This window comes from Trachemys scripta, chromosome 1, assembly GCF_013100865.1.
Source record: "Trachemys scripta elegans isolate TJP31775 chromosome 1, CAS_Tse_1.0, whole genome shotgun sequence".
NCBI classification, from domain to species: domain Eukaryota; kingdom Metazoa; phylum Chordata; order Testudines; family Emydidae; genus Trachemys; species Trachemys scripta.
In genome coordinates, this window is record NC_048298.1 from 145,660,273 (window position 1) to 145,683,690 (window position 23,418).

General features: G+C 46.4%; 1 protein-coding gene across 1 annotated transcript in view; it reads right to left on the reverse strand.

The window, feature by feature from the left end:
* Positions 1–522: 522 nt before the first annotated feature.
* TMEM39A (transmembrane protein 39A) overlaps positions 523–23,418 on the reverse strand; it is a 28,900-nt gene continuing 6,004 nt past the window's right edge. Inside the window, exons 2-9 of the mRNA XM_034788923.1 lie at positions 10,984–11,177; positions 9,796–10,018; positions 6,801–6,884; positions 5,001–5,155; positions 4,147–4,495; positions 3,061–3,248; positions 1,938–2,058; positions 523–805 (exon numbers count right to left, since the gene is read on the reverse strand). Of these exons, the coding sequence (XP_034644814.1) occupies positions 572–805; positions 1,938–2,058; positions 3,061–3,248; positions 4,147–4,495; positions 5,001–5,155; positions 6,801–6,884; positions 9,796–10,018; positions 10,984–11,096 (1,467 nt within the window). The 5' untranslated portion in view covers positions 11,097–11,177 and the 3' untranslated portion in view covers positions 523–571. The remainder of the gene's footprint in view (positions 806–1,937; positions 2,059–3,060; positions 3,249–4,146; positions 4,496–5,000; positions 5,156–6,800; positions 6,885–9,795; positions 10,019–10,983; positions 11,178–23,418) is intronic.

The following is a 23,418-nucleotide window of genomic DNA, read 5'->3' on the forward strand; positions in this document are numbered from 1 at the left end:
ATGCTTTTCCTCTCTGTCACCAGAGGGGCATACATGTCCCTGAGCAGCATGTGTCTGGGCGCAAGGCTCTTGGTACTAAGCAGTCAGAGGAAATCCTCTGGAAATCCCCTGGTTTTAGTTTCCTTTGTTGATTAGTCTCCACCATTGGGTTTGTTCACACTCCCACAGTAGGAGACAAGTTCTCTACCTGGTAACAGACTCCTTCTGCCCTCTCCCCCTGCTCCCCAAGAGAGGGCTTAAGAGACAGTGGCAGTGCGATTGTGTGAGCAAAGCAGACACAGTGACCACACGCACAAGTCTGTTGCTTCACATAACTGTATGTATGGATATAGATATACGGTATATACACACTGATTTGATAGATAGATAGATATATAAAATAACACCTTGTTTATAAAGCGACATTTAATTGCCACTTGCCCCCTTCCCACCCCACAAACAATAGTATACAAAATATAAAATATCTTAAATATTTATAAACAGCGCAAGAAAAAAATAGAACTGTACGAAAATAGTTTTTCTGAGGTTCCCTCCCTCCCCCCCACCCTCCCGGCTTGGTGCGTTTGGCAGGTTAATGTGCCTTGAGTCCGTAGCTGTTGAGGGGGTAAGAGTAGGCCCTGCCCAATACTATCCGGTCCCGAAGGAGCTTAAATAAGACGTAGTAGTTGCAGAAGAGGATGAGGGCCATGGAGAGGGTGTGGTTCCACTTCTCCGAGCGCAGCAGGGAGTACAGCTGGTAGCAGACGACGCTGCCTTCGATGAGGATAAGCAGGTTGAGCAGCCGTAATGGACGGTGAAAGAGGAACTGCAGGGGGGGGAAAAAATCTGCATATTTGTGGTTTGCTCTGGTAAAGAAGCTGACAGAGTATTTTTGTAGCGGTTGTAGAGCCTGGGGCATTGGGGTAAATACTCTAATGTCCAGATCAGCTGCTAGCCAAGAAAAATGCTCTCGCAATCTGGATTCCCTGCTTTGTAATGCGTTACTGTGCTGGAGAATGGCTAATGGCATGCACTGCTGCTGTGGACTTGAAAGTGCTTTCAAGTTAGCTGAGCGCTGTGAGTAGAAAGCCCCTCTGCCCAGAACCAGCAGAAGGAGATTACCCAGGGCTGAAATCCCTTCCCCTTCCAACGCTGACTGACAGGAGAGTTCGCTCTCTGTGGCTCATTCAATATTGGCCTTCTTGCTGTGACTGCCAACAAGAGTGCCCATTTGGGACACAGCCACTTCACCCCTAGGAGCTGAACTGAGATTCACCCGTGTGTTAAACACGGGCCCCAAACAGGTGCATGTTAACCTAGGTGCACACTGCAACAGACAATACAGGCTCCATCTCTCCCTCCCACTCTGCTGAACTGCCAGGCCCGCAAAGTACCAGAGCAACTTTGAATTTCAATTCTTTTGCCATTTTCAGCTGTCAGGGCAGCAGCAGCTGGCACCAGGCCACATCTAGAATTAAACGTTTGCAAAACTACAGGGGGCCATATGTTTAAAACAAAACTACTTGAACCGAGAGAAAATAAAATAAAGGGGACCTATAATTAGGAAAGAAAGCCAGGCCTTCTGGGGACTCAAACTAAAAGTAGTCCAACCACCTTAAATCTTATTCTTTGCTAGTCTCTAACCTGCAGTTGTTTCAGTAAGAGGTTTAGCACCAAGAGTGCAACAAATCTATAAAGTATGTGTTTATAGCAGAAGTGGAGCTCTGTATCTAGTGTCAGTCTGCAGTGCACACTAGAAAACTTCAGAGGGCCCCAAGGGAAAGAGCAGGAAATTAAGAAAAGGGTGGGACCAGGCCCTGGCTTTGCTGGATTAAAGAATCCAGTTTATTCCTTCTGCCTGACTTTCAATTCAGTCTCATCTCAACCTGCACTGCTGCAGCGGTGCTCAACTCCGCCCCCCACTCCCAGAATGACACATCAGGAGAAGAGATACTTGCATAAAAGCGGGCGTGGGAGACGTCTGAAGGCACTGCTACATTGTAAGGCCCTACTGCCTTGTACAGGCATCGACTGTGTCGCACCAGCACGCCCTGCGGCCAGATCGTACTTTCTGACCAGCTGAGGAGAAAAAGAAAGAGACCTGCCATTAGCCTAAAGGAGTGGTGATAGTTGGGGGGCGGGCGGGGTGTTGCCTAGATCAGCTCAAGAGCTCATGTCTCATGCGAGAATTTCAGTGCACCTGCCAAAAGCAGGTGAGTATCATTATTCCTTTCAGGGAAACAGAGACATGGAGTGGTGACAAGATCACAGAGGGAGTCTAAGACGAAGTCAGGAATAAGACCAAGCAGAGCCCCATTAATAAGGATGAGATGTCATGGAGGTCATGGATTCTGTGACTTCCAGAGACTTCCATGACATTTTCCACCTCAGCCCCAGGGCAGCAGGGCTGGAGCTCCCAGCCTTTAGGGGACCCCCACCAGCTCCTAGTCACCGGTCCCACAGCTCCAAGCCGTCGCAGGCAGCGGGGGGACCCTGGATCCCCGAGCGAGCGGGTGCTGGACATCCTCACAGCAGGGCTTGGGCTCTCATCCTCCTCCCCAGAGTTCAGTCATCCCCTGTCAGCCCTCCCCCCACATTATTTTTAATAAAAGTCAGACAGGTCATGGGCTTCCATGGATGTACTGCCCACAACCTGTCTGTGACTTTTTTCTAAAACGTGACAAAATCTTAACCTTACCCATTACCACAAGGTCCAAATGGCTCCCACCACAAGAACCAAGAGCACTTTGTATTAGTGTCAGTGGGGCTGTTCGGAAAACATCCCACCACCCGGTATGAACTAACTGCTTCAGGTGGTGGCAAGAGCGTGAGAGAGAGTCCCAAGGGAGCAAGAGCCAGTGCTGCTAGGGCACTGCCACGAGGAAGCTGACAGTGCTCAGGGGTGGGCAGTGCTGGCCCTGGCAGCACGGACAGAGCAGAACAGCCATGACCTTTCCATCTAATACTAGGAGGAACGGAGAAGCTTCCTCATTGTAAACCCAGCAGGCAAAGAACAGCCGCATCTTAGAATGCCCTTGTTCAATGGGGAGAGCGCACTGACCCCTCCCAGCCGGCACTTACATGTGCTGTGGGGCGTTGCTGTATGAGCCATGTTCTAGCTTCTGCCACTTGCCCAGGTGGGCGGCCGATCTGTGCAGCAGGTCGCAATACTTGGGGGGCAGCAACTGCGTGGTGAGCATAACGAAGGCGTTGATCCACACCATGATGAGGTGCTCGCAAGACCAGCGCATGTCGTAGTATTGGGTGCTCTGCAAGAGACCGGATGGGAAGTTAGCACCACTGGCATGTCCCAGCAGAGAGCACAGGGGGGTGCTGTGTGCAACCAGCAGACCAGCTCCAGACTTCACAGGCATGCACTGCCAGGCCAGTGAGTTCGGAGGGTTACCATCTAGGAGACACCTCAGAGTTCCTTCTCCTGGGCCTAGAGGAGAATGGGCAGGGGATGATGCAGCCTGTGATGTACCTGTGCATCTCCTCCCCCAGCAGCTGATACCAGAAGGGTAGCTGAGCCATGGAGTGTACATGGACCTGGGTCGCGCCATAGACTGTGAAGCCCTTTCCCTCATTGCAGCAGATTAATGATTAGACAATCTTAACAAGCTCCTGTCACACAACAATGGACAACAGAAACAGGGTTGGCTGTGGAAGTCTCTGATTTCTTAGTTAATAGACAGTGAACCTGGCACAATTTAGAGAACCAAAACACAGCCCCGGCACCAACACCTCAGATCTTTTGCTCAGGTCCAGACTTCCCTGCTGGCCTGTTCTACGACAGGCCGAACCAAACCCCAGATCCGAACACGCACACCCCAACCTTTGGCAAAACTTGGGAGGTGAACATGGCAGCTGGTGCCCACTTGTGGCATGACCACAGTTATCTGTCGGTCTGGGGAAGAGAATGGGGGTTAGTAAACGGGGAGGGGACCACGGGTGCATCACGTGTATGGCAATACCTATCCGCCAACCAGGAGCGGTACTAGTGCATTCCAGATGCAGCCACACTCCACCATCCAGGCTGCCAAAGGGGAGACAGAAAAAAGGGGATTAACCAGTAATCTGGCACGTCAACGATTTCGTGCAAAACTGAGGCGGCAGCAGCGACGGGGGGATATGGGGGAGAGAGCGCCGGAGCTGGACAACAGCTACCTTCACGAAGCACAGCGGCAGGAAGGCCACGTAGTAGGCACTGAAGAGGGAGTTGAAGAGAACCTCCTTGATCCTGCGGTTGAAATCCGCTTTCAGGCACTCCACCTCATTGCGGATGAGGTCCGGGGAGAGGGGGCAACTGTGGGTTGGGATGGCCGTAGGGTTATTGAACTGTTCTTTCAGGGACTCCCGCAGGAGTGAGAGGAAGTCTTTGGGTTTGACCAGGCTGCCAACGCCTGAGGTCCCGTCATCCACCATCTGATCCTGCACCAGGTAGCTGCAGTCCGTTGGGAGGGGCTGCGCTCTGCTGTCTTGGTGGAAGCAGCACAGGGGAACGTAGACACCGAACCTGTGGGAAAGGAGGGTGAGACGGCTGCTGTCCACACATGAGACCAAATGCCATCACTGAGCAGACACAAGCATGCTCCAGGGAGAACCCCACGGAAGCCAGTGCTGTCTGGTACTCAGAGCCCAATGGTCTCCTCCCTTCAACTTGTAAGCCTCTGCGTGGCACAGAGTTGTCTCTCTAAAATTCTTGGCTAGGAGACCCGTGAGCCCACCCACAGGCTTCAGAGGTTCAATAAACCCACTTACTACTAACAGTATATCCACCACTTCTCTCCATGGCTCCAGGGCTAATGGCTCCCCTCTCCTTCAGACCCCTCCCTCCCCCACTCCTACTCAACTGGGGCTCAGAAGCCAGGAGCTCCTCTATCCACACACCCCTCCAACGTGGGTCACAGGTCAGCAGCTCTTCTCCGTACAACATTCCCAACATGGCTGCTGTCACGCATCGCCCACCTCCACCAGGGCTCATGGCCCCGTCCTTTCCCCAAGATAAGGGCAATACTCACGGGTAGCCCAAGAAGAGGAGGTTGAGCACAGAATGGCTGCGGAAGAGATTGACCAGAGTCCAGCAGAGCACCCAACCGCACAGCGTGAGCAGCACCAGGCGCGCCATAATCAGTGCCAGGTAGTGAATCACTGACGTTGCGCCCACCTGAGAGGCCTGCAAATTCAAAACCCAGAAAAAAGAATTACCTAGTGCCATGGTATGACTATGTGGCAGGCACTTGAGGGGAAGAAAGAGGGTCAGCAGGATTCCAGCAGGAGGTGGAGTGACTGCTGCCCTCTTCCCAAGGAACAGAGCTCTCCTTACATCACTGATGGTATGGGGTGTTGGGAGAAAGCTCTTATATCTCATTCTTTGGGACAATCCAAAATATTAGTGACTATTTAGAGCTCATCCTGAACCCACTTTAAGTGACAGGCCAGCACGTTCCTGCAGCCCGCAGTTTCCCACAGCTCCCATTGGCCAGGAACGGCGAACCACGGCCACTGGGCGCTGCAGGGGGCCGTGCCTGCTGACGGTCAACGTAAACAAAATGTCTCGTGGCCCGCCAGCGGATTACCTTGATGGGCCACGTGCTGAAGGTTTACAACCCCTGTGCTAGGTTATTCCTAGAATAGGGCCTTTTAAAGCTGAACCGCAAAGTAGGAAACAAGTATTTTGTTAGCCCTTTATTGCTCCATGATGATGAGACACATGTTGAGTTTTGAACACTCTCTCCCCCAACTCCAGCAAATTTACAGGCTGCAGTCTTGCAAGGAGAAGATAAAGTTGCAATAAGGGAATTATTTGTGGTCTCCAAAGAAGTCAGGGCAGATTATATTAAGAAAAATTTCTTAGGAGTCAGCAATTGAGCAGGCAATAGAAGAGATGTCTCAGCAAGGGGTTTCAAGGCCCCATCATCATAGAAATCCAAGAAAGGCCTAGGGGAGGTATTACTGAGGACGATATTCTAAGTGGAAATGATAGAACTCAGAGACGGAGAAGAGCTTTTGAGGTCCCACTTAATCCAGTCACCTGCTGAGCAGGGCAGGATTGCTCCCTCGTATACGTTCTCCAGTGCTCTGTCTGTCCCAGCTTTAACTATCCCAGTGGCTAGAGCTTCCAGCACTTGGCTTTTCACTTGCAAAACTGTTGGCGGCCCAAGCGATCTTTCCTAGCCCAAACATGGACCACTTCTGCCCTCAAATACACAGACACAATTCTCAGTGAAATCAAGGAATGTTGTGCTCCTGGGAGGCTTATGAAAAGCAACCAGAGCTGAAGAAGAGCAGGCCTACCAGCTACGCACGCTTCCTATTTCACTAACTTCTCAGCCTTTATTTTATACCCAACTCAGAGTTAGCCATGACCTTGAACTCTCTTGAATCTCTGACATTTCCCTTGTTTGGAAATCTCCTATTTTCCCCTCTCGAACATCATCAGAATTTAGCCTTGGTTGAACAACCTATTCTCTCCTTCACTGCCTCCTGACTCAACTATTGCAATCCCCTTCGCTGCTCCTCCCAAATGCCTGCAGCCAGATGACTTCCACAGAGGAAGTGAGACCATTTCACCTCCTCCCAGTTCTCAAAGAGAGAACAAAAAGGCCAGGATACTCCTGAATGCTACAGGGTAGGTGGGAGCCAGGGAGCAGAGCACAGCCCAGAGGTAAAGGGGGAGTTCCATGGGCACCAGCAAAGCAGCGTGCTCAGCCCTTCACACCCGTAGTGTTCCTCCCCACACATGAATTCACTCAGCTCACTAAAGACCTCTCTACAACCAGTATCTACATGTGGTAGAAGAAGCAACTGCAGACTGTTACCTCGGAGATGAGGGCCCACACCAGCCTCCGTGCCAGCATCACCGTGATGAACGCCGCCAGATGGTAATCAATGAGGTGAAAATTCTAAAGGAGGAAAAGGAAAAGGTTTACACTAGGAGAAGGCACCAGTGAAACCTACCTGGCAGGCTGGCTGGAGGGGGAGAACCAAGAGCTCTGATGAGCAAGCACCAAGTTTGCCAGTTGTGGGGGGAAGAGAAGCTAACAAATTCGTCACACTGAAGTCCCCTGGGGAGTGAGGAAGCAAGACATTCACTATACACAGGTCCCGCCTCCCTTAACTACTACAGCTTAAAAAGGAAACCCTGAGCCAAAGATAGATCTATAGTCAGTAGCATCTTGAGGAGCACTGCGCACAAATTCTCTTGGAAAGGTAAGATTACCAACCAGAAACAGGGTTTCCAAAATGCCATTCCCAGAATTCTGCAAGGCAGCCTGCCTTGTTCTTTAGGCAGCAATATGGGCTGTGGAGACTACAAGTTCCAGCAGGCAATACTCCAGCTTGATTTGAGAACTGTCATCTCCACAGGCCACAGCTCTATATTAAAGTTAACAGCAGCTGCAGTAGTATCAAATTAGATACAGCTTTTGGGCTCCTTGGAAACTGCCAATACAGTTGTCCAGTGGGCTAAGCCTGGGTGCCACTGAACTTGGTGTCTGGTACCTGGAAGCTCCTTGAGTGAAAGAGAACGTTTGGCTTCTGATAGGGGCAGAGATGACATAACTAAGGTAGATTTCACAGAGAAGGTCTAAGACAAAAGAAGGTCTTTTTTCACAGAGAAGAGTGATCAGGCCTGTACTGTAGCTGAATTTCAAACAAACAGCGAAATAATTTCATTGCCAATAATGTTTATAGGTATGAATACTGAGAAGTCAAATCAAAATCTCATGCTTCAAAGAAGGATTACCACCCACCCCATGTGCAGTATTGCTTAACTGACTAGGTGCATTCTGAGGAGGTTTGTCCTCCTTGGAAGCCTCAGGAATAAGCTATTATCCAAAGGCAGGATGCTCACCTTGCTGGGCCACCCAGTCTGACTCAATAGGGCAATGTTGGTGCTTAAGGCCTACATTAAACTCGAGAGAGCTGAAGTCAGTGGAGATCCACAGCTGTTGTATATCAGTGTATCCGTCTCCTGTATCTATTCCTAACTCTGCTCTGTGACTCTCATGGAAATTCCAGCTATCTTCTTCAAGTGGTTTCTGTTGGTCTCAGTAGGTTTTGACTACGGGAGTAGCCACCCCACGAGCCAGGAGTCTAACAGACCCTTTGCTCCATTCCAAAACCAAGGTGCAAACTAGAACTGGTAAATATCAGATCAACATTTTCATCTACAATTTCCGCTAAGGGACCTTGCAGGTCAACTAAAGGACTAAGTCTCTTCACCTCTATAACCCTACCGGATTGGCGGATTGTGGGGCTTATTTCGCTCACTTATGTCAAATGCTCGGCGATCTCTGGATTGAAGAAGGCACAAGGAGAAGCTGTGTAATGGGGAGACACGGGCTCTCTGCGGATAGGTGTGACACTCAGTACCTCGGGGGAACACCCTGCACCCCCATGTTCATCCTTATAATATAATTGTGTGGTATCCAATGCAAAGTTTGTTATCTCGGATGTCTTCAGAAGGCTCATGATGCACTGAGCATTGCTGTTGTAGTAATGTCATAGGTTGTAATTTCATGTATATAGTTATAAGGCTGAAAATGTGTCCTCATGGCTTAAAACAAGCCCAGGCAAAACTCTCCAGGAGCAAAGGGGCAGTTCACACCTCATCAGGCCATGTATGGGACAAACCCAGCCCAGCCTGACAGAAACAAAGGACACTGGCCTAGGCAGCAACAAAAGATCTGTTGGACTCTCGAGTGGGGTCACTCCCCTTCCCTTGGTCAGTCTGGAACTGCGATGAGGTAATGCTCACCTGACTCGAGGGGAAAGGGGGGGCGCAAAGCCAAGAGGGAAGAAACAACATGATAAAAGGGAGAGACGTTTGCCATTCTCTCTCTCTTCCACCTCCATCTACAGACACCACCACCAAGCGACTGAAGTGCTGATCAAAGGGGAGAGCCTGGCTGAAGGGCAACCAGCCAGCCTGTGGTGAAAAGCATCTAAATTTGTAAGGGCACTGAAAGTGTTAAAATCAGCTTAGAATGTGTTTTGCTTTTATTTCATATGACCAAATCTAACTTCTTGTGCTTTGACTTATAATCACTTAAAATCTATCTTTTGTAGTTAATAAGTTTGATTGTTTATTCTACCTGAAGCAGTGCTTTTGGTTTGAAGCATGCCAGAGACTCCCCTTGGGATAACAAGCCTGCTACATATGAATTTATTTGTTAAATTGATGAACTCATAAGCTTGCAGCGTCCAGCAGGCATAACTGGACAATGCAATACGGAGGTTCCTAGGGTTGTGTCTGGGAACGGAGATATTGGCTAGTGTCATTTGGTTGCACAATCCAAGCAGCGGCTGGCCAAAAGTGCTCACTCATGTAGCTGGGAGCAGCTTACATGCTACAGCAGGGGTAGGCAACCTTTCAGAAGTGGTGTGCCGAGTCTTCATTTATTCACTTTAATTTAAGGTTTCGCGTGCCAGTCATACATTTTAACGTTTTTAGAAGGTCTCTTTCTATAAGTCTATAATACAGAACTAAACTATTGTTGTATGTCAAGTAAATAAGGTTTTTAAAATGTTTAAGAAGCTTCATTTAAAATTAAATTAAAATGCAGAGCCCCCCCGGACTGGTGGCCAGGACCCAGGCAGTGTGAGTGCCACTGAAAATCAGCTCGTGTGCCGCCTTCGGCACGCGTGCCATAGGTTGCCTACCCCTGTGCTAGAGGCTGTGTGTGAACAGCCAGGCAGTGGGGGTTCTCACAGCAGAGCAGGGTAAGGCTGGATCCCAGAGTCAAGGATTGGAGTGACCTAGCAGATCACCAGTCCAGAGAACACCAGGGAACGTCACAATGGGGAACTCACCAGAGAGGTGCAGGAGGCAGGGTGATTGTAGGGATACCACCAGACAGTCTTGTAGATATTGATGTACTGAATAAAGAGAGCCACTAGCAGGTAGATGAAGAAGAGGAATTCAAAGAGAAGGCTCCCGTCCAGTGGCAGGTCAGGGATCCGGCAGTGACGCACAGGCTCTGGGGTGATCAGGGCCGTTATGGGAGGAGCTGAGAGGCTGATCGCACTACCATTCCTGAAACAGACAGACGCCATTAATTGTAGGGTCAGCATCCTGTGCTGCCTCAAGCTGCCTCCCTAAGGTTTCAGGATCATTACTGAATGCTGTGGGGGCATGGGATTAAGGAAAGCAGAACCCTGCTGACCAGAGTTTGCATCATTCACACATCTAGCACAGGGCAAGTAGATGCTCCCTACTCATCTTAACACGGTCGACACCCTTCCCTGGCCTCTTCCATAGATGCCTCTCAACTTCTCCAGGAGGTCAGAATTATTATAACCATTTCACAGAGGAGGACTAAGGCATAAAGAAGAGAAGTTACTTCCCAACCTCATACCCTAGTGGCAGCGCATCTCCCCTTACACACACTTCTGTTCTAGCTTTCCTCCCACCCCGCAGCAGAGGGGGAATCATGCCTATGCTCGGACACATTACAGTGATTCCCCACTAGCGCTGCAGAGAACAGAGCAGAACGGGCTAGGATTGCACAGTTCTAGGATTCACGGCCCCCAATCTTGCTGCTGGGGAAACAGATGAGAATTGTGCCTTCCTAGTCTCTATCACTCTGTCCTTTCCAGTGACACAGGAGGAATGCTATGCTTGTGAAAGGGCCACAATTCTCCCATTGGGACAGATATTAAAATGTAAAACAAATAGGAAATGGGTCAGTCAGTGGCACAGCAGGGGGACAATCTAGGAATTCCCTTCTAACCACAGACCACACTCCTTCGGAGAGCCAAGAATAGAATGCAGGAGTCCTGGGTCCCAGCTTGTGCTCTAACCACTAGAGCTACTCCCTCCCAGTGCCACTGAAGGTTCTGGTCTGCCAATCTGCTGCTTCAGCCATTAGGTAAGACTGCTTCACAGACCTTAGAACAGAACACAGGCTTCCTGGTTTCCAGGCTTTTGCTCTAACCAATAGAAAACACTTCCTCACTGTATCATAGTGTGTCTTGCTGGCCATACTGTTTTGTCCTCACCTGTTTCTCAGACCAGTGCCGTTGCCACAGCTGCCGCCAACCAAAGTCTGGAGAGAAGGCAAAGCTGAACGGCTTAGCTGCTGCCGACTGGGTCCCCTCCTTCCACCGGGCATGACCAGGAACCGATCCACTTCCAGTGCCTCCAGCAGGCTCTGCCCTGAGACCCAGACAACAACCCCAAAGCCTTCCCAGCTCTGCAGGGGAGAAAGCGGGGGGGAGGGGGGGAGAACAGTGGTGTTAACTAAGCTGTAAACTTCCAGTGATCCACCTCACAGTTGAGACCAGGTCAACCCATCCACATTTATTTGTGCAGAAACTTCTGGCACACCTGGGACTACCAATACTCTGGGGCCAATGACCCTTTAAAACAATCTTAGGTCCCTTGTCTGCCTGAATAAATAGGATGGAACAGTGCTTACAGGTAAAGGCATAGTTCTAATATGTCTGAATGTTTAAGAAGTGATTGTGTAAATGAACTGCCAATGAACAGTATAACCTTCTGTTGGCTGAGAAGCTGGACAGATGATCTCTAGTCACTAAGCAAAGAAGAAGTATGTGCTCTAGTGTAACAGCAAGAATGAAATGAACCTCTCTTTGCTTCAATGTAAGAAACTGTGAAAGATGTGCTGCTCTCCATAATTTTCTAAAACAATTTACAGTTGGAAAACAGTTTTTGAAGTTGGTTGGATAATGAGGCTCTGTGTACACTGGACTTCAAACAGTGTCAGCTATTGACTAGTCTACAGCTAGTGTTAGCAAACAGCATCTCACTCTACACTGGCAAAGAAAACCATCTTACTGCATTGCTAGCAAGAGTTATGTTTAAACATGGTTCTAACTAAAATGGTTTGATTTCCAGAACAGACAGGATCCTAAGGTAGAAGATATATGTGTGTGTATATCTCTCAAGTGTATTGTAAGGTAGGAAACAAAAGTCCAATAGTATTAACCCCAGAGAGATGTGAATGTCTTACAATCACTCTCCGCCCTTTATAAAAGCAAGCTTTTTTAATGCATGTGAACTTATTAATTTCTTTAAACTGAAAACTAGCATGTGTTTACTTTTTTTTTTTTATTAAATTGATCCATAGAAACTGTGAAGCTCAGATTTATAGTACAAAGCTGGGTCTTCTGGCGCAGCAGTCACCAATTCCATGATTATTGTTTTTTAAAATCTATCTATGACTTATCCTTACAGGATTTTAGTGGGATTTGATAGTTAACAGATAGACAAAATGTGAGTGACAGCTGTAAATTGGAGCCTCAGTCCTGCAAGTCACTCCATGTTGGCCAACTTTCCAGGATCATGATCTCGAAGGTGAAACCCAGACTAAAAGCACACTGACCTGTTTGTAAGTTTCCGAAAAAGTGTACCTTCCGGTAAGTTAGAGCAAGAACTGAGCCTGAATCAAAGCCCTGCATCCGAACACCCCAAACTTCTAGGAAAATTTGGATCTGGCTTTAAAATTTGCAGATGGCCCCTCTCTCTAATTATAAGCCAATTATCACCTCCTTTAAAATCCTAAGTAGTCATAGCTGGCAGAGATGCCAAGAAGTATGTTGAGCGAGTCATATCACTGCCATCATGGACATAGCTTACTGAAGAGCCATTCCACCCTAAACATGTCCTCAAAGAACTTCCATTTTGTACTAAAATGTCTATGCATACTCTCCAGCTGAAGGCCAATTTTCATAAAGTTTCAACAAGATTGGTTGAGCTGTTTTTGAGATGACTATTTTGCATGTGCCTCTGTAAAGGTGGCCTGCAAAAAATGGGGGGGGGAGGGGAGAATGTACTAAAGACCTCCCCCCTTTTTTAACCTGTTTATGTTTGTACAGTAGAATTTCAAGTTTTGTCTGGAGTGGAAGAAATTATGGTGCCTGGAGAACTAGTGAAATGGTGACACAGCTACAGCCAAGAGAGTGAAAGTTGAGCAACCTGGACTGTGAGAGAAAGTACTTTTTTTTAAAATTGTTATTTATTTAAAACTTTTTTTGGTTAATATCAAGTGAACTGTAATAACCAATTAACATTGTGAAGAACGGAAGCCTCTTTGCCTGTTCAATTCATGCATGAAAACTTGCAGTAGTTTCTTTAGACCTTTTAGAAGTTCTCCAGCAAAATTAGGGAAGGCTAGACTTGAAGTTTCTGATATTTTAAGGTAAAATACAAGCAGAAAAGAAACCACAGGCTTTTTTTAAAATCTATTGTAATGAAGGAAAAGAGGGTACAAGTTCAACTGTAAAAAAAAAGTCCTTTTTAGTCACCTTAAAAAGAAAATGATGTTGTCTTTTCTTAAGTCACTAATGGTTATTAGACCTCAAACTTGCCATGGACTAAGCTCTCAGTGGAGCACTTGTGCTTAGAATCATAGACTATCAAGGTTGGAAGGGATCTCAGGAGGTCATCTAGTCCAACCCCCCGGCTCAAAGCAGGACCAATCCCCAGACAGATTTTTGCCCCAGATCCCTAAACGGCCTCAAGGATTGAACTCACAACCCTGGGTTTAGCAGGCCAATGCTCAAACGACAGAGCTATCCCTCCTCCCCTCCTTATGACAGGTTAGGTAAGGCAAATCACTAATAAAGGAGTTCTGTGCAATTGATGTGTTGGCCATGTAGGGGACTTCCCACTGGCCACTTTCAGTCATGAGCATCTGTACAATAACAAACCAGCATCTATCCTACAGAAGGGGCAATATATTCTGTAGAACTCACTTGCAGCTTCCTGAGACTTCTTATAAACTATGAGAGAGGGAAGGATGGAAGACTCTAAAACATTAAAGGAATAACTTTAAAAGGCATTTTAAGCAAAACGAGATTATTTTATAAACTGGGAAAACTATTAAACTAATTCTCCCTAAAGGAATGCTTTATGGGGCATAATATCCAGGGGCCAGTAATTTAACTATAGGCATTAAAGGGGCACTTACAAAAATTCTTTCCCTGTGTTATCCATTGCACATTCAATAATTCATGCAAAGAATTTAACAAATCTAATTTGTGTCTAGCAATTTATGGAGTTTGTTTACTTATCAGCTTGCACACTGAAAGCAGAGTGGCCACTTTCACCTTCTGGTTTTAGGCCTTAGCACAGATGCTGGAGGGTTTCCATTGTTAAATAAGAGTGTATATAAAAACCGTTTTCAATTAAATTAAAAACATATTCTACTCACAATAAGTTTTTTAAAATCTGCCTTTCTTATCCCTATACACACATACAGGGCTAAACTCTAATCTCTGTTATTCATGATTTATGTGGATAGAACTCTACTGACTTCAGTGGAGTCAGTCTCAAAGTCCCCTGGTGTAAATAAGAGCAAAACTTGCACACCACCCACTGTTTTAATAAACACAAATGGGCCAGATTCACCCCTGGTTTAACTCCGGGGAAGTCAATGCAGCTACATCAGGAATGAATTTGGACTGAAAACTACATTTTGGGCCTTAAAGCCAGTGTTCCTTTAAGAAAAACAGAATATTTAAGGTTTTTAATTATTTCATTTAAGGTATGGTTCAACTCTGAAAAGCGACTGCGTAACAGTGCCCATAATCTCTTATTCCAACACACCCGACCCCTACGTGTATCAAGCTGCTCATGTGAGACAAAAATAAGTATGTTCTTCTCTTTACTCGTTACCTCTGCAGTGCCAGCACAACTACTGGAGACTGAGCTGGAGTCTATTCTGGCTTGTGCACCACCAGCAGAATTGTTTCTCAAAATTGTTCCAAATGTACAGCCAAAACCTTCTATCAATTGTAGCTCTGAAACCCAAGGCAAAATGGGGTTGCACTGAAGGCAGTATTTGTTATTCACAGGCTTTGTTGCTGGTGATGCTGTGCAAGCTGAAAAGCACCCAGCTTAGCTCTCAGATCCTAGTTTGAGTTTGCAGGGCTGGCAGTTAGGAAAAAAAAAAAACTTTTACTTGTAAAAAGAGTAATTTGATCTGAAGTCATCAAGAGACAAATATAACATCCCAAGATGCCATTTTCACAGTCACTTTTCAGAGTAGAACTGCATTTTAAAAAGCACAATTAAATAAAAAAGTTGTCTAATATTCTCTCAAATAAGAATATTGAGAATTTTTAATTATCTTGTAACATTGCTTCAAAAACAATTACTAAAAAGAATGGCTTTGGGATTGTCTAGTCCTCATTCCTGAAATCCATGCACTCCCTACAGCCACAGGTTTAAACCCCAGTAGGAGTCAAACCAACTCTTTGTCCTTCCAAGGTAGATACATTGAATATCATGCAGTTTATGCTAGCTGGTGAGAAGGGAGCCCAGAACTTGAAGTTCTGAAAAGATGTGAAGATCCCCTGATTTCTGTTGTTGCTGAGCTCTGACTGGCCACCTTCTACCCCACAGGTGGCTGCATGTCAGGGATGCTTCATGTATATAGTCTCAGTCATAAGAAGTGAACAAAAATGGCAGATATCAGCCCTCTCTGTTGAGACTGTTAGGTACCTGGATTTGACACCATATTGTCCTGCACAGGCCACCTGTTATCCTCCTGCACCATGATCACATGAACAGAAAATGTATCCTTCCTCTAAGCCCCTAAATAGACATTCCTGTCTCCATCCCATCTCCTTGTGCCCTACAGGCGCATGTGTACATTACAGTACATACACAACTCACAGGTGAGTGTGATTCTCCACTTGCACGCCCCTGCTTTCTGGCTAAGCAGAGACAACGACCAGGGTGCTGCCATGCCTATGAAACTGTGCGTTGCCGACCTGATGCCCCTTCGCCCTGCCACCCACAGGAAAGCACAAGAAGCTGTCCCAGTGGAATCACTAAGAAGAGTGCTACCAGCAGTAACCATAAAAGGAGCTATCAGCAACAGCTGACAGAACGCTATCAGCATTTCCAGTACCCGGATGCTAGTCACCAGAACTAGAACCGCTGCCAGTGTCCAAATCCATTAGTGCTGGAAGGTGGGGGAAGGGAGGTAAGCAGCAAGGAAAAGGAATGAGCAGAGAGAAGACCGGTGACAACTGAGGAAGGAAGAGGAGAAAGACAAGGGGGACTTCTGATGTCCCTGTGACAGTTCCCTCGCTTGGGGTTACTACATGATGTGGCAGGTCCCCTCATTTATTCCTATGGCATAGCACATCTTATAACCACACCAGGACCAGCGCACTCTAGGACCCTTCCAGTACCTACCCCATATTGTCTTGCCCTGCTTCTGGGAGCAGGGGCTTCTGTGTAATTTCCAAACATGGGGCACTGCATTCACAGGGTTGGGGTTCAGAGGACTGGCTGAACAAGTGCCGTTGCAATTCTCGTGGCAAGAGACCTTTTAAGACTACATCAGTTCAGCCAAGTCTGAATGACAGACTTCATCCCAGGTGCTGCAACTGAATGGTACAGCCACCACCTGCAGAACCCTTGGGACAGCAGCTGCAAGTGGACACGAGCAGCTGTACAGATGAGAGAAGCTCAGTGTATTCAAACCAATGGTTTGTTTGGAATGCCTGGTTTGCAAAGGGCAGACAGAGCCACAAAGGGAGCTTCCTACTCAGAGGAAGGATAGAGGAGAGCAGGACAAAATCCTCTGGCTTTTGGGAGTATAACAAAAGTTGAGGTATGACTTTTACTGTAAAAATATACAATCCTTCCATTCCTTTCTCTCTCTTCTTTTTCCTCCCCTATTTAATCCCCCCCCCCAAATCAAACAAATAATGCTAAGAACCTTGGCTACAGCTGCCCCAATCAACTCCTTTCCCCGATCAATCTAATCCCAGACTTCCATTCATCTAACAAAGCTTAATCCCATGTCTAAAGGATCAATTAAGTTACATTACATACACCTTGGGGGGGAAAAAAATGCTTTTCTCTCTTCAACAAACTTCTACAGCATGCCCTGACATTAAGGCCAATTTCTAACTTGTTTTAAACCCTCTGCACAGCCTCCGAAACCAGAGAATCTTTGTCCCCATTTTACAGATGGAGAAGTTTAGACAGAGAGAAGGCAGGTGACGTGCCCAGCATAACGTAGAGCTAGGAACAGAAGGTAAGAGTCCTGACTCCCAGTCCCGTGCTCTAACCATTAATAACACTGCTTGCTTTGTCACATTGCTGTAGCTAAAACTGAGATGGTACTTGTACTACAGCATTGTACTAGCATCACACGAGCTAAAACGGAGGTTGTACTTACATTTTTCCAAACCCATTTTCATGCAGAAATAACCGACAGGTTGTCAGACTGCAAACTAAATATTTGGCTTGCACAGCCCCCAGCAATAAACACAACTTTTCAACACCCACTGGTAATAAATGAACACACCTGCCACCTGGAAGCAAAACCCTGTACCCCTCCCCCATTCAGGGAGACATAACCAGTTAGCAGACCTCTGAAGTCAGCACATTTTCCATGTTCCCGCGCTGCATGGAACACTCGGAAGCAACAGATAAAGAGAGTATTAAACCACCAGAGAGAGAGAAAAATTATAAAGCATAGTCAAGGTCTGACTCTAGAGCCACTGATCCAGCAAATTCAGAGTTAAGGCTTCAAATCTGTTCCAAGATCCAGGGCCAGGGGACTCATCATCAGTACTATTGGATTCATTTTTAATCAGTGACTGAGAATTCCTTTCTCCTTCAGAATTTAAATTCAGAAGTAACAAGCCGACTAATGCAGGGTTCCACCATAAAGCACAATATTGGCAAATGGAAAGGAGCCATCAGTGTGTGACCCAAAACTGGGAAAAGTGCAGAAATTAATAATGAAAGACAGACAAAGCCTCATTTGCTGTATATATACACAGTACCACTGAAATGCATTCATCTCTGAGGAGGAAAACGGCCGGCAAGAAGGGCACTGGTGTGGAAAGTATTGATCAAAGACAATGGGACAAACACCTGCTCTTTAAAACTTCCATGGCACTCAATGTACATGCAGGAGACAGGAGCTTGGGTGTGAAAGTCTCACCTGAAAAAAACACCCACAGCAAAATGCATGGGGCTCAATTTAGCTACATTTTTGGGGCATACTTACTGCAAGTTTGGGACACATCTATACACACCTCATTTTTATACCCCTCAGCCATTCCCTCAGACTGCCTTAATGGAGGGGTGTGAAGAAGAGACTTTCAGAGGTGGGGATGGGACCTGGCCATCTTTAAGGTACAGGGGAAAATGTGTGTGGGAGGAGGCAGTCAGGCACTCTTACTGAACCCTTCCCTTAATAGAAAAACAAAGCATAACTTTAAAAGCAGTAAGAGAAAATACTTCAGCACCATATAATTATCCCATGGCACTCACTGCTGCAGGATGCTGTTGAAGCAAACAGCTTAGTAAAATTGTAATGAAGGATTAAATAATTGTATGAATGAGGACATTTGTAATTATGCTAGCAAGGATGGAAAAAATTACAGGAGCCATCAGTCTTCATGCCTCAGGACGTAAACTGATCAACAGCCAACAGTCAGGAAGAAATTTCTCACCAAGAGTATAAGGTTACACAATTACCCAGCGGCACAGTGGGTTCTTCGGCCTCCTTTGTAATATGGCATTAGTATCTGTCAAAGGCAGGATACAGGACTACAGACAGCATTGGTTTGTTCTGGTAAGACAAGGAGAAAGAACTGCAGAGCTGGTCTGTTCTAGAACAAGAGTTCTGACTAGTTGGATCATTGGTCTATTTTGGTCTTACTATTCCTATGTTTCTCAATCATAAAGGGAAGGGGACAGCAATGCTCAATTCTCATCCAGCATGTGAGATTTAAAATAAAGAAGCTGGCAGGAATTACTAAACTAAGAACGTTACCCAAAAGCCATTTGGCTTTGTCATCCGAGAGCTGGAAACAGTTTAAGCTTGATACCCAAAATAGCATTTCTATACATAATAATGACACAGTTATAAGGTCTGATATCTCACATCCTACCAGGGCTAGAAACAAAAGCCTTATACACTAATAGGAATGAGTAATTCCCTGTTCATCTCACTGGTATAAAACAACTGCTTCTATACCTGATGAGTTATGAGATCTTAGACCTCAAATGTGCCACTAATCCAGGGTTGAATATCACCCACCCTAGGCCTCAAGATAGAATAATTTTGGGGGAAATTTAAAAAAAAAAAAAAAAAACACAACAGTTTTATAAATGGCATTTCTGAAGCAGCTCAGAAGTTGGACTGTTAGAATAAAACCCAGGGAAGATGGATTAGCAGGCAGAGTGCACATGAGACAATTTATTGCCACTGTATGTGTATATAAACACACAATTCTTGAATTGCTAAATTCTGTGGAATGAAGACAAGCAACCGTACATACATACAGTATCACTGAAACGCAGCCACCATTGAAGAGCAGACATGCAGCCCTCTAGTTGACAGCCCACTGCATGACAATGCAGAGGGAAATTTCAGCTAGGAGCACTGAGGATTTAAATATTGTGAGTTATGTGAGTGGAGGGGAAAAAAGGTTATTTTTAAAGCCACTTGTATGACAAAAAAAGATTCTGACCTCGGATACTGTGTGCTAATTTCAGCCACTGGCAATTTTTTTATGGTCAAGTTAACTACTGAAAAAAATCAGGGTTTACTACAAACTCTGAGAAGCCCCAAATATTCTCACCAAGCCTCTCACACAAAAGACACATGACCTAGTGGCCCACATACAGGACTGGGAGCCAGGAACTTCCGATGTTCTAGCTCTTCCACTGACTTGCTGTGATACCTTGACCAAATCACTTCACCTCTCTGGGCCTGAATTTCCTCATCTGTAAAACAGGGATTATTCTTTGCCTTGCAGGGGGGTAGTTAATGTTTGTACAGCACTACATACAGTAAAAGCTGTGTTATCTGGCCCTGTACCAACCGGAAAGCTCCATAAACCAGCATTTCTAATCTTCACAGAAAGTCTGGTTTATAGTCCAGTTGGTGGGGGGTCAGCAGACTCCCTACCTGGCTCCCTGGAAGCAGCAACATGTCCCTGCTGCTCCGAGGCAGAGGAATGGCCACGAGGGGTTTGGCATGCGGAAGGGGGTGTGGGGCTGCAGCGCGGGTTCTAGGAGGGAATTTGGGTGCGGGAGGGGGCTTGGGGAAGGGAGTTGAGGCGTGGGATGGGTTTTGGGGTGCCAGATCTGGGGGGCGCTCACCTTGGGCGGCTTCCCGCAAGCGACAACCTGTCCCGGCTGCTCCTAGGCGGAGGCGCAGCAGTCGGCTCTGCGCGCTGCCTCCGCCCACAGGCAGCCCCTGCAGCTCCCATTGGCCGCAGTTCCCGGCCAATGGGAGCTGCAGAGCCAGCGCTCAGGGCGGGTTGGGGGCAGCGCGCAGAGCCACCTGCCATGCCTCCACCAAGGAACAGCAGGGACAGATTGCCGTTTGTGGGGAGCCGCCCGAGGTGAACCAGAGCCCCCCCAGATCAGCACCCTGAAACCCAGCCCCAATCCCCGGCCCCGAGCCCCCTCCCGCACCCAAACTCCTTCCCTCTTAGTTAACTGGCATTCTTCACTTACTGGTACTCCCCATTCCCAAACATACTGGGTAAAAAAGCTTTTACTGTAACTGCTAATTGTTTTTACAAGATTTTCTTAAACAAACAAAAGCAGCGTTTCTCCTGTCCGTGCCTGTTTACCAACTACAATTTTTAATATAAAAGGTAATTCAATCAGTACAACGCATAATACAAAGCAGAAATCACTAGGATTTTTACCAATCAGAAAGATGGAGATTTTCAAAGCTGTTTCAAATTCTACTATGTGCGTCTGTGTTTGATGTTAAATTTACCTGTAATATATCTAAAAAATCAGAATTTACCTTGCAGCAACTTTGAATGTCCCTGCTTTCTTGTGCAATGAAATGAGAGATGAACTGCCCGAGTCCTATTCCATGTCATTAGGCTAGAATTCATGCTGGAGAGTATCAGTGCAATGGCAACTTCTAGCAACTGCCAATTCACACTTATGGAGACAGTGAAATTGTGACAGGTATTTTTAAAAGCTGTTCTGAACATTTAATTTGTGTATGGGAGCCTGTATATACACAGTCACACATGCCATTGCTCGGATATACATTGCTTATACACCGCTACCTCGATATAACGCGACCCGATATAACACAAATTCGGATGTAAAGCAGTGCTCCGGGGGGGCGGGGCTCCGCACTCCGGTGGATCAAAGCAAGTTCAATTTAATGTGGTTTCACCTATAACACGGTAAGATTTTTTGGTTCCCGAGGACAGCGTTATATCGAGGTAGAGGTGTGTGTATGTATATGTATTATATATATATTTTCTGTGGGATCTAGATAGCAAATATTTAACTACGTAAGACACTATAACTAATCATCTTGCCCTGGGAGGTTATGAATGCCTCCTGCCAGGTGCAAGTGCCTTCAACTCTCATTGACTTTGATGGAAGTAAGCATTCAGGACCCTACAAAAGCATATGGGAGGGGGAAGGGGGGAATCTCACCCAAGAAAAATACAACAGGCCAAGCTGACTCATTCTCAGTGTAACTCCACTGAAGTGGTTAATTATACCCAGGGACTGATTTGGCCTACTGAGTTTACCTGCATGCTCCTTTAAAGACATTCCCAGACCATGAGATCCATTGACACTTTTGTTTTAAATCAACAATTCTGAACCTGCACCCACAGGCACATGCAGCAATAGCATGTACTGTACCAGTCAGCCAGACCTCCTGGCTTTTACAAGCCAGGTTGCATAATGCATACTGTCTACTTCTCACCAGAAGTCTCTGCTTCCGCTTGCAAAATGTTCAGTCCAAAAAGTCAAACAGGCCTGGAAATGACTTAGTAGAATGCACATGCCCCATTAAAGATGTCAAGAAACCTTTCACGAGGCATTGTGATGTCTAATGAATGATTTAGCCAAGTCAAATGACTGAAGATTCACCTATTTAAAAAAATTCACCTGTTAACAAGTTTCACACTGTAAAATGGTTGGGGAAGGAGGGGGAAGGAATATGCTCCCCCACCCCAAGAGGGGAGCATAGAGCAACAGATCTGGTGGTGGGGAGTATTGTTCAGAAAAGCCAGTGCTGGGGGTTGAGTAAGTTCTCCAAGGAGACTACTCGGGGGGAAGGCTGCTCAATGTGGCATCATCACCCCCCCCCCCTTTCGCCTGTGGGAGCTCTCTGAGCAAGTCAGAACCATGGAGGTCAGCATGAAATTGTACCAGTTCCCCAATCATGCTCTGGAAGCCCTACACCTATCATGAAAGTCGCCCAGAAGGCCACAGTACCTGTGCTTCGTGAAGAGCTAGAAGAAAGTAGGGAGAGACACAGAGACGTGTGGAGACACAGGCTCACCACACACATGGCCCATGAGGGAACTCCCAAAAGTTGTGGAGATGGGTTGGGTTTGAGGGGCTCAAACTTCTGCTGTAACTGAGAGCAGAATTTGATCCCTGTCTTGTCTGTCTCTGTTAAGCACTAAGCAGTTTATAATGCTATGTTAACAACAACACTCAGCTTACTAAAAGTAAAAGAAGTTTAGAGTACTAGGAACAGAGTTTTCTAATCACTTTTTAAAAAATATAACATTATCACCTTTAAAAAAAATATTAACCTCTACTTGACTGGGGGCGATGGGGCATATTATTTAATCTTTATAGATATTACAGTAGGGCCCCAAATGTGCTAGACACTTTACAAAAATGTAAGTGGTGCTGAAGCTGCTATAACATAAGGCAGCTCTCAATGGGTTGCTCTGCAGCCCAGAGTGATCAGAGTACACAGCATTCCAGCTATCCTTCAAGCCGCCCCTCCCTCCCTCCCTCCCACCCTATGCGTGGGGCTGTGCAGGAAGGGGGACCCAGAGCTACTGTCCAGAGGTATTTCTCTGGAGCCAGCTAAGTTGGCTTTGCAGCCTCTTTGTCACAGAACAGAACAGGGTAGCAGGCCTCAGGCCTGGGAAAAGAAATATATTCAAGTACAATGAAAAAAAAAAACATTACTGCAGAATTAAGGTTGCAAGATCAGGGAATAAAAAGTCAGATTCCAAGCATTCAAGTAGTTCCTGCAACCTTAACTCAGCCCTCCCATATATTAATAGTCTGCACTAATTCCATAACATTAAGGTTCACATTTAACAAGGGAAAGAGGGAGTGGGCTGAGAATTGGCCAAAATTTTAAAATTTGGGTTCTTGCACCTTAATCTGCATTTAGGGACTTGAGTAAAAGTGGCTTGATTTCCGGAAGAGCTGAGCTCCCCCAGCTTCTCATAGTATCTGCTCCTTTGAATACCAGGCTACATTTATTTCGGTCCCTTAGTGTGCATTTAGATGCCTAAACTGAGTTTAGGCCATAAATACACAACAGTAATGCTGGCTGATTTAATACTGCCAGAGCGATCTTAGTTTTCAGATTGTCCTGATTTCTGGGCATAGAACGTGGGACCACAAGGTACTTAGGTGCTTATGTCTGGGGGTTGGGTGCCCACATCCTAATTTTGGCTATA